This window comes from Scomber japonicus, chromosome 9 (assembly GCF_027409825.1).
Source record: "Scomber japonicus isolate fScoJap1 chromosome 9, fScoJap1.pri, whole genome shotgun sequence".
In the NCBI taxonomy this organism is placed as follows: domain Eukaryota; kingdom Metazoa; phylum Chordata; class Actinopteri; order Scombriformes; family Scombridae; genus Scomber; species Scomber japonicus.
The window spans coordinates 5,632,285-5,643,461 of NC_070586.1; the positions used below are offsets into that span (position 1 = coordinate 5,632,285).

Sequence of the window (11,177 nt, forward strand, 5' to 3'; positions counted from 1 at the left end):
GGGAAACCTTGAATCTAGCCTGAATCTATTAGAATAAAAGCATTAGAAAAGAGACATGTTTCGGCAGTACTTCTTTAGTGATAAAAAGCTGTTTTTGTCACCCATCTTTAAGTGAGAATTAAAACTCTCAATCACTAAAAACTAGATGCTTTACCTCTAATTTAATCTTAGAAGCAAGGTGCATGAGATTGTGAGAGTACATTTAAGGCATAGAGCAAATTTTAATCTGATGTTTAAAGGGTGAATATTTTCGTTACATCTATATATCTCCTTCTTCTCAGATATGAAACCTGTTTTCATCTGGTCACATTTAATAAGAGACTCAATTTAAACCATCTACAACATTATTATTATAAGTCTTGTAGGAGCACATGTATTGATTGACACATGGGTGTGGTTTCCCCTTTATTTTACCTGTTCACTTGGGTGGCGGCGGGAGTTTTGGACAAAGGGAGTTAGTAGAGCTCCATATTTTCTGTTGACCGTCACCATCGTCTTTCATCACTTTATTCTTACAGTCGGATCACATCAGGGTTTTTATATGTTTGTGGATCAGCTGCTTGTCAGTCCTTTTTGAAACTGCATTAAAACGTCATCTGGACATCAGTATGATTTTGTGGACGTGTCACAGATAAGAGCCTACTAAGTCTCTCAGCGGCCTTATTGGAAAAGTAGTCATTATATGTCTCATATATATAATATATAATATATGAGTACAGCAGTCACATGTGGTTATACATACTATTACTTTTACTATTACATACTTATAGGCTTATAGAATTTGAATATCGTAATATCGTCTTTTCCTGGTTTTAAAAGCTTCATTACAGTAAAATGATGTAATTTTCTGACCTTACCAGATTGTTATAGCTGCTCTATTATTTGCCTTTAACCACTTTGTCATTATATCCACATTACTGATGATTATTTATCAAATTTCATTGTGTGAATATTTTATAAAAGCACCAATAGTCAACCCTACAATATCGATATCGAGGTATTCGGTGAAATATATGATATTTGATTTTATCTCCATCAAGCAAGTTATAAAAAGGTCTTAAAAGTCATTAATACTTAAAACATGTGCCGATACCTTGTGAAAGAAGCTGTTAATCACATTTAAAAGTTAAAATCTGATTTAAAAAAAAGCTTTAATAAATGTGTTTGTTGTCTCTTAACGCAGGGCGGGTCAGGAATCTGAGCAGCTCGTTATGGACGCTAACCCACCTGACAGCACTGCACATCAACGACAACAACCTGACCCGCATCCCGCCGGACATCGCCAAGCTGCCCCACCTGGTTTACCTGAATCTGTCGTCCAATAAGCTCCGCAGCCTGCCCGCAGAACTGGGCAACATGGTTTCTCTCAGGTAGGCAAAAAAAAAACAAAAAACCTTAGTGCTGATGTTTTAAAATCTGTTCATCCATCAACTGTGTTTGGGTTTATTTTTTGCTTTTGGTGTTAAACTCATTTTCAATCAAGGGCCACATACAGCACAATTTGATCTCATGTGGGCCGGATCATTAAAAAGATGGAAGGGAGGAATGAAAGACGACATGAAGGAAAAATGGAAGGAAGGAAGGAAGGACAGAATGAAGGAAAGAAGGATGGAAGAAAGGGAGGAAGGACAGAAGGAAGAAAGGGAGGAAGGAAAGTCAGAAGGAAGAAAGAGAGGAAGGAAAGATGGAAGAAAGGAAGGAAGAAAAGAGGGAAGGAGAAAGGAAGGAAGGAAGGAGGAAGGACAGAAAGAAGGAATGTCAGAAGGAAGAAAGGGAGGGAGGAAGGAAGGAAGGAAGGAAGGACGGACGGACGGACAGAATGAAAGGAAGGAAGGAAGGACGGACAGAATGAAGGAAGGAAGGAAGGAAGGCTGGACTGGACTCCTCGGCGGGCCGGTTCTGGCCCACAGGCCTCATGTTTGACACCCCTGTGTTAAAATAATGAATCCATTCGAAAGGGATTAAACCCCCCGAAACTGCCTTAAAGCTTAAAAAAGCAAAAGTGAATAGAGACGCGATGAATCCGAACACACACACACACACACACACACACGTAGATCGAAGAAGAAGAAGAAGAAGAAGAAGAAGAAGAAGAAGAAGAAGAAGAAGAAGAAGAAGAAGAAGAAGAAGAAGAAGAGAAGAAGAAGAAGAAGAAGAAGAAGAAGAAGAAGAAGAAGAAGAAGAAGAAGAAGAAGAAGATGATGAATGAATGAATGAATGAATGAATGAATGAGGAGAAGAAGAAGGAATGAATGGAGGAGGAGGAGGAGAAGAAGAAGGAATGAATGGAGGAGGAGGAGGAGAAGAAGAAGGAATGAATGGAGGAGGAGGAGGAGAAGAAGAATGAATGAATGGAGGAGGAGAAGGAGGAGGAGGAGGAGAAGAAGAAGAAGAAGAAGAAGAAGAAGAAGAAGAAGGATGATGATGTCTGTGGGCGAGGAACAGATACAGTCCATAAAAAGCATCTCACCTCACAAAGAAACAGCTGACGATGACACATTTCGACGAGATGAATGAATCCAAGCACAGTGTGGTCGGAAGGCGGTTTTTTACATCGATAAAGACTCTCAGGAGAAATCCCTCAGATAAGAATCAAAGATGGCTGATGTGTGTTTTCTCTCTTGCAGGGAATTGCTTTTAAACAACAATCTTTACGAGTTCTGCCTTATGAACTTGGGAGGCTTTTCCAGTTACAAACCCTCGGGCTAAAAGGTGAGTCTTTTAATTATTACATTATTATAACTACTATTCATCTTCTATCTTTCTAATATTCATCATTACTCTGACACACATATATCTGAGCTCCCTGCTTTGCTTTTATTTAACGCTCAGTGATAAATAAGAGTTTTAAAAGCAGCATCAGGTTTGTTAAAATGTACATTTAGTATTTTTGTTGGTTTTATATCATTTGAAATGACAGTTGCACCATTTTTAAAAAAAATCAAAAGTAAGACTGAATGCTCCTGAAAATGTCAAATGGTGTAACCACAAAAGAATGATAAATATTAAATGTTTTATCCACCTAGAGAGAGAGAAAGAAAGAAAAGTGAGGAAGAAAAGGAGGAAGAAAGGGGAAAGAAAGAAAAAGGAGACAGAAACGAAGGGAAAGAAAGGAAGTATGAAAGAAAGAAAGGAAGAAAGAAAAAGAGGAAGGAAGAAAAGAAAGAAAGGAGGAAAGAAAAAGGAGGAAGGAAGGAAGGAGAGAAAGGAAGAAAGGAAGGAGGAAAGAAAGAAAGAAAGAAAGAAAAAGGAGGAAGGAGGGGAAGAAAGAAAGAAAGAAAGAAAGAAAGAAAAAGGAGGGAAGGAAGAAAGAAAGAAAGAAATAGGAGAAAGAAAGAGAAGTAACCACAGTAGAATGATAAATATTAAATATTGTTTCACCTACAGTGTATTTGATGCTGGGTCCACAAAAAAAGGATGTGTGAAGTTATTCATATATTTTATTTTCATATTTTAACTCTTGTTTCATGTATTTGTGTTGTTTGTGTTTTGGCAGGAAACCCTTTGTCCCAAGACATCCTCAACCTGTACCAGGAGCCGGACGGAACCAGAAAGCTTTTGAAACTACATGCTCGACAATCTCGCAGGTAATCGTCTTCGCGGCTTCGCCCCTTTCGTCAGGACTCATGCATATTTAACCCTCCTGTTGTTCCTCAGGTCAAGGAAGGACAGAAGGAAGGACAAGAGGAAGGAAGGAAGGAAAGGAGTAAGGAGGGAGGGGGGAAAGGAGGAAAGGAGGAAGGAAGGAAGGAAGGAAGGAAAGAGTAAGATGAAAAGAGGAAGGAATTTAGGAGAGAAGGAAGGAAGGAAGGAAGGAAAGGATGAAAAGAGGAAGGAATTTAGGAGAGAAGGAAGGAAAGAAAGGAGTAAGGATGAAAAGAGGAAAGGAATTTAGGAGAGAAGGAAGGAAAGGAGTAAGGAGGGGAGAAAGGAAGGGAGGAAAGGAGTAAGGAAGGAGGGAGGGAGGAAGGGAGGAAAGGAGTAAGGAAGGAGAGAGGGAGGGAGGAAGGAAGGGGGGGGGGGGGAGGAAGGAAGGATGAAAAGAGAAGGAATTTAGGAGAGAAGGAAGGAAGGAAAGGAGAAAGGATGGAAGAAGAAGGGAGCAAAGAAAGAAGGGTGGAGGGGAAGAAGGAAGGAAAATTAAAGAAAGAGGGAAGAAGGAAGGAAGAAGGAACAGTCAAAGGAGATCGGGGTTAATTTGACCCGGGAGGACGACACAAAGGTTGACTGGCAGTTCATTGTAAACCTGAGCAGTGCAGGTATATCTTCTATTGTCCCACTAATCCCTGTTTTCTCTCCAGTGCACCCAGAGCAGCTCCCCCAAAGACCTTGGATCACTCTGAAAGAGCGAGACCAAATGAGTCCTACAGGTAAGTTACACCGGGGGGGGGGAGGGGGTGTTAGACCTCCAGCTTCATGTTGGACTGTAAATCACCCTAACCCTGTTAAAGGACCAGTGTGTAGGATTTGGGGGGAGGGAGGGAGATATTGGCTGAACGTATGTTTTAATTAGTGTGTAGCTCAAATGTCAAAGTCTCAAAGTGCCTTTATTTTTACAATATTGTGAACAATACAACGAAATTAAAAGTTAAAAAAATATCTCAAATCATAAATAGCTACATAATTAAATAAATAAATGTCCTACAGTTGGTTGTAATGTGTAATATCACCACTAGATGTCACTAAATCACGTACATGTGGCATATTATTATTAGTGTCATTATTATAAGTATATTATTGTTAAGTTTCTGAGAAGATATTTAAATATAAACCATACAAACATCAAAAGTGAAAATGTGAAAAATGGGTCAATTTGGAGTCTGAACAGTAGGCCTATGTACTCCACACTAACATGCTATTTAATATGCTAAAACTAAAATGTGAGGGTTTTATTTACTATGTATGTTCCAGTTGAATATCTCTTAAATATCAGCAGCATTTGCATAATAATAAATATTTGACTTGGTTTCTTTCGCTGCTTATTAAAACTCTCAGATTTTTTCAGAATAAAACAAAACCTTCTCCAAGCTAAAGGATCATTTTTCCTCCTATTTGTTTGTTATTTTGCTGTTTTCATCGTCTTTTTCCTCCTTTTCCTCCGTCGTCTCCTGCAGCCACTTTCACAGTCATGTGCTACAACGTGCTGTGTGACAAATACGCCACGCGCCAGCTGTACGGCTACTGTCCGTCCTGGGCTCTCAACTGGGAGTACAGGAAGAAAGGCATCATGGAGGAGATCACCAGCTGTGACGCTGACATCATCAGCCTGCAGGTAGAAACGCCTTTAAAGACTTTAGCTTTTCATCAGAGCGTTAAAAACAGGAGGATTTTATTTGTAGGCTCCTCTAAATGTCTTCCTACTTCATTAACTTCCTGTCGTCCTCCCGGGTCAAATTGACCCCGTCTGTTTTGACCCTTCCTTCCTTCCTTCCTCCTTTCCTACCTTCCTCCCTCCTTTCCTTCCTTTCTTCCTTCCTCCCTCCCTCCTTCTTTCCTTCCTCCATCCCCCTTTCTTCCTTCCTTCCCTCATCCCCCTTCCTTCCTTCCTTCTCTCCACCCCCCTTCCTTCCTTCCTTCCCTCCTTCCTTCCTCCCTCCTTCTTTCCTTCCTCCATCACCCTTTCTTCCTTCCTTCCTTCCTTTCTCCCTCCTTCCTTCCTTCCTTCCTCCTTTCCTTCCTCCATCCCCTTTCTTCACTCAGTCCCTCCCTCCTTCTTTCCTTCCTCCATCCCCCTTTCTTCCTTCCTTCCTCCCTCCTTCCCTCCTTCCTTCCTCCCTCCTTCTTTCCTTCCTCCATCACCCTTTCTTCCTTCCTTCCTTCCTTTCTCCCTCCTTCCTTCCTTCCTTCCTCCTTTCCTTCCTCCATCCCCTTTCTTCACTCAGTCCCTCCCTCCTTCTTTCCTTCCTCCATCCCCCTTTCTTCCTTCCTTCCTCCCTCCTTCCTTCCTTCCTTCCTTCCTTCCCTCCTTCCCTCCCTCCCCTTTTATAAATATTTAAATAATTTGAAGACTTTTAAAATATATTTCTGTCAAAATAACTTGGATGGAGAAGCGTGGAGGTATTTTACGCAGCTGAATTAGTATCAAATAAAATATTTGAGTCACTTTAAAGGTGTTGGTATTATAATACTCAGTCCTAATCAATAATGAGAATAAGTATTATTGGGTTGCACAGTTTGAATTCTTCTGTATTAACTTTTTATAGAAGAGACTTTACAAGACTTTTAATAAACAAACAACAATGCAAACATCGTAAGACAGAGAAATCAAATAATAAGTTAGTACAATAGATAAACTGATCAGTGCAGAGCTTGACGTGGTTTTCAGTATCAGATGGACGCTCATCGACTGACGCGCGAGACGCTGAATGATTGAGCCGTTTAAGTCTCTCGCGCTTTATAATTATCAGACTGTTACTCTGCACATCTGCACAGCTGACAACAACCGAGTCATTGTCTACACAGCAGGAGACAATACTGACTGACTGTCCTCGGTTTAGCTTCTCTCCCTCGAGACCGGAAGTTTATTTGATTTATTGAACCATTCGTTTAAAAGTACACACCGTTCTCTCTCTCTCTCTCTCTCTCTCTCACTCTGTCTCTCTCTGTCTGTGTGTGTGTGTGTGTGTGTGTGTGTGCGTGCGTGCGTGCGTGTGTGTGTGTGCGTGCGCGCGCGTGCAGGAGGTTGAGACGGAGCAGTACTACACCTTGTTTCTGGAGACGCTAAAGGAGCGCGGCTACGACGGTTACTTCTGTCCGAAGTCTCGCGCCAAGCTCGTGTCCGAACAGGAGAGGAAGCACGTGGACGGCTGCGCTGTGTTCTTCAAGACCGAGAAGTGAGTTTAACACCTTCACTGTTTGTTCTGTGCAGGATTGTAGTAAGAAACCTTTATTTATACCTTTTTATACTTTATTAACAATGACATCGAGGCAATGACAAAGATAGAAAAAGGAAGCAATCGCAAAAAAATAAAGTAAATAAAATAAATAAAGGAATTACAAGTACGTAGATGTTGCAATGCTTAAGATGGAATATATATATATAGATTTTAAGTTTTAGTTTAGTTTATTTGTCATTTTTAAATGTATATGCAACTCAAATACACATGTAAATAATCATATATCCTTTTTTTTACTTCATCTCCTTTAGAAACTGAATTCTGCAATAAAAGTCCACCAAATCTCTAAATTTAAGAGCTTGTGGATTTATAGATACTATGTTGGTCAATTCATGATAGTCAGCTCTGTTTACTTTATTTTTTCCTGTAGTATAAAAATTAGCTTTGTAATAGTTTCCCCAAAACCTCCACACAGTAATTAATATATATGACTATTAATGAACAGTACAATATGTGTAATGACTGATGGATTGAGGAAATCTGAGGTCTTTGCATGTAATAATAATATTTACGTCCTTGGATTTCTGTCATTCATTTCTTCATGGATGTTTTTGGTTTTTTTTCTCCGCAGGTTTACGATGGTCCAGAAACACACAGTGGAGTTCAACCAGGTGGCCATGGCCAACTCCGAGGGGTCAGAGGTCATGCTGAACAGAGTGATGACCAAAGACAACATCGGGGTCGCCGTTCTGCTCGAGGTCAACAAGGACATGTTCTCCGGCGGTAAGAACTACTGAAATTTTGTCTTAGTCCAAGGAGAGACGCCAACATCTAAATGTGAAGGCAACATTTAGTGATTAGTCTGTCAGTTATTGTTTTCATTCAGTCATTTAGTTTAGAAAATGTCAAGTTTCCAGAGCCGAAGTGATGTCTTTATTGATTTTAGGAACTTATAAAACAGAGAAAAGCATCAAAGTTATTAACTCAGACCCAATAATATTTGCCATTTGTACTTAAAAATGACTTAAATATGAATTAATTAGTACAAAATAGTTGTTTCAGAACTATTACCCACTAAACAACCAAACTATTATTTTAATCTCAATGTGAATCAATCCCAAAAAAAATCAGTTTCTCCAGTTAATCAGTGTTTAAAAGCGTAAATGGTTCATATTATTAATGTATAATCATTTAATAGGACGCAGCAGGGAAACAGTGAAGCCAAAAGTAAAGAAACAGTTTGTCTACGATAGCGACTTTTTGCCACAAGGTGTCACAAGTTCACAATTGTTCAAGCGTGTCTTAGATCAACAGTCTGGACATCAAACATTAAGTAATGATTAAGTTAGTTTTTCTTGCTATAATGATTCCTCTTGTTCATACTGACCATTAGATCCTTCATATTTACAATGGAAGTGATGGAGGACTAAATCCACAGTCCTCCTTCTGTGGAAACATGGATTTAAAAGTTGATGTGAAGCTAATATGAAGCTTCAGCCATTCGAATGAGTGGAAAAAAGAAAGATAGAAAAAGGAGGAGAAGGAAAAAGTACAAGAAGGAGGTGAGGTGAGAAAGAAAGAAAGAAAGAAAGAAAAGGAAGGATGAAGATGAGGAAAGAAAGAAAGAAAAAGGAGGAGGAAGATGAGGAAAGAAAGAAAGAAAAAGGAGGAGGAAGATGAGGAAATACGGAAAAGAAAAGAAGGAGGAAGACAGGGAAAGAAAGAACGAAAGAAGGAAAAAGAAAGAAAAGAAGGAGGAAGATGGGGAAAGAAAGAAAGAAAAGGAGGAGGAAGACAGGGAAAGAAAGAACGAAAGAAGGACAAAGAAAGAAAGAAAAGGAGGAAGATGGAGAAAGAAAAGGAGGAAGATGAGGAAAGAAAGAAAGAAGGAAAAAGAAAAGAAGGAGGAAGATGAGGAAAGAAAGAAATAAAGCCTCTTGCCCTCTTTTTGTTACTATACTTCCACCACAGCTCAACAGGAAACACTAAGAGGAGATCTGATGCTATAAAGACTGTAAATGTGTCAGATATCACTTGATATGACTAACTCACACTGTTACCATAGTAACTATAATAACTATAGTAACTCACACTGATGAAGATCAATAGAAGCTGATCAGAGACTTTATAATATAATCGATCTTTTAATAATAGTCAGTAATGATCTTAATGTCCCTGGTTCGATTCTACCAAGCAGGTAGCGCTGGGTTTAAAAAGTGCTTTAATCCTGCATTACTTCTAATGGCCACCAGGGGTGAGAAAACCTCAAATCTCTGTTTACTAAAAGTGTTTACTGAGTACTGAGAAATCATTTCTCAGTACTCAGTAAACACTTTCCTAATGAGTCACTAGTTTCAGTCTGACATACTGTCATAAAAATAGTCTAAACCAAATGTTGAAGCACAGATGTGTTTAGAAAGCATCAATAGTCGATCTGACTGATCAATAAATGTCATTAAACCTTGATTCATGTTTCAGAGAGCAGAGAGAGTGTGTTTATTAGCTTTTACACCACTCATTTATGGAGAAAAACCAGCTACTATGACACAATATCATGTCCTATTTTACCTCAGACATGAAAATATAACAGCAATAATGATTTAAATGTTATTTTATTGATTAAGTGAAAATGAGCAGAACTTTATGGAGCTGTGGGGTTTATTGTATAACCATTAGAGCCATCAGTCTTCACTGCTACATCATAAAAAGAAATCCTCATAACTACTATCTTATTAAAACTATTAACTATTCATTTCACTAAAACACATGTCAATAGATACAGAGATAATTTGACCCAGAACAACCTCAATGCACGAACATTTGTAGCATTTATACATTTTATAATATTGTAATTTTTGTGTGTTTTGGGCCACTTTAGGAAAAGTTTTCAAATTTCAGAATAAAAGTGGTGGATTTGTGGTGTCTTGTACAAGCTGTTAAATGTCAAATTTGACCCAAACAGTTGGTAAGGTTTTGTTCCAAACATGAGATTCATTCACAGTAAGTAAAATATACAAAATGTACCTTTTTAATTTGAGGAGTGTTGCTCTGTGGCTTCAGCATCTCCCTCTATAAATGCCAATAACATATGAAGCATACAGTTGTGTGCACTTAAAATACATGTGAGTTACTATTTAAACAGTTAGAGGATGTTCATGAGACTTTTTGCTGAATAAGTGAAAACCATAAATCATCTCCTTTGTGGCCCTGTGGGAGGCCTTGAACCACAAGTTGAGCACCAGTCAAACATGTGGGCTCTTCAGAGAACTGACAGGAAGTCACGGAGGGATGATGGTGTCCTCTTCTTCCTCCCTCTTTCTCTCTTTTCTCTCTTCTATTAAACAGGAGCCTTATTTATCTTGTTAAAAAACGATTAACTATTAATTTAACTAAAACACACATCAAAAGATACGGCTCAAAATTTGTAGCACTTACACAAAACTTATAACATTTTAGGCCACTTTAAGAAAAGTCATCAAATTTAAAAAAAAAGAGAGACATTTGTAGTGTTTTTACAAGCTGCCAAATTCTTCTTCAACACAGCATGATGTTCATTTAGTAAATTAAATAGACCATAAAACAGGGTTGTGATTGATAATGCTGCTTTCCATTTACCTCTGAATCCAGAGGTAAAGGTAACCATTGATGAGTCATTGATAGCATAATATGACTAAAATACCAACAGCGTAGCAAGTAGAAGTTGGACAGTGCTGCATGATTCAAGATTCAAGACAACTTTATTAATCCCTTGATGAAGGGCAATTCATTTGACAGCTCGCACCACAACATACTCGTACCACAGACTGTATAAAAGAAATGGACGTAACATTCGTGACATCACCCATTGGTTTGTGGACTGCTGCTCGGAAGCCAATAGCTTCAAATCTAGGCAGCGGCATCTTGAAAATTTCAGGTGCATGCTGGGAAAAATAAAAACACGGATTCTACTTATATGGGCATGAGGCGGAGCCATGGGCGGAGCGGGGAGGTTGCTATGGTTACGAGGGCTGGATGTCGAGGACATTGGTCAATCAACCTGTCAATCAGGACGTAGCCACGCCCTAATGCATACCCTGCTTTATCGTCAAATATAAAATCAGGGAGGCCAAAATGTCCCAAATGAACATAATACTGCATTGAAGAAGGCTTTAAACTAGCGATTGAGACCATAAACACATTTTGAAAACGTTTACTGAGGTTAGAAATCAAGTGAGAAGTTGGTGAATTCTCCATTGACTTGTATAGAGACGGTCGCCCCCTGGTGGCCTTTTGATAGAATGCAGTTTTAACAAGATGAAAACACAGAAGAAAGAAGAAGAGTTGGCCGCCGTGTGCAAAAGT

At 39.0% G+C, this 11,177-nt stretch overlaps 1 protein-coding gene across 1 annotated transcript in view; it reads left to right on the forward strand.

The window, feature by feature from the left end:
- The first annotated feature begins 387 nt into the window (after positions 1–387).
- The window catches only part of LOC128364344 (CCR4-NOT transcription complex subunit 6-like), a 16,602-nt gene continuing 5,812 nt past the window's right edge, over positions 388–11,177 (forward strand). The window contains 10 exon segments of the mRNA XM_053324882.1: positions 388–454; positions 1,184–1,370; positions 2,628–2,647; positions 2,650–2,712; positions 3,497–3,561; positions 3,563–3,587; positions 4,302–4,370; positions 5,115–5,272; positions 6,679–6,833; positions 7,468–7,619. Of these exon segments, the coding sequence (XP_053180857.1) occupies positions 388–454; positions 1,184–1,370; positions 2,628–2,647; positions 2,650–2,712; positions 3,497–3,561; positions 3,563–3,587; positions 4,302–4,370; positions 5,115–5,272; positions 6,679–6,833; positions 7,468–7,619 (961 nt within the window).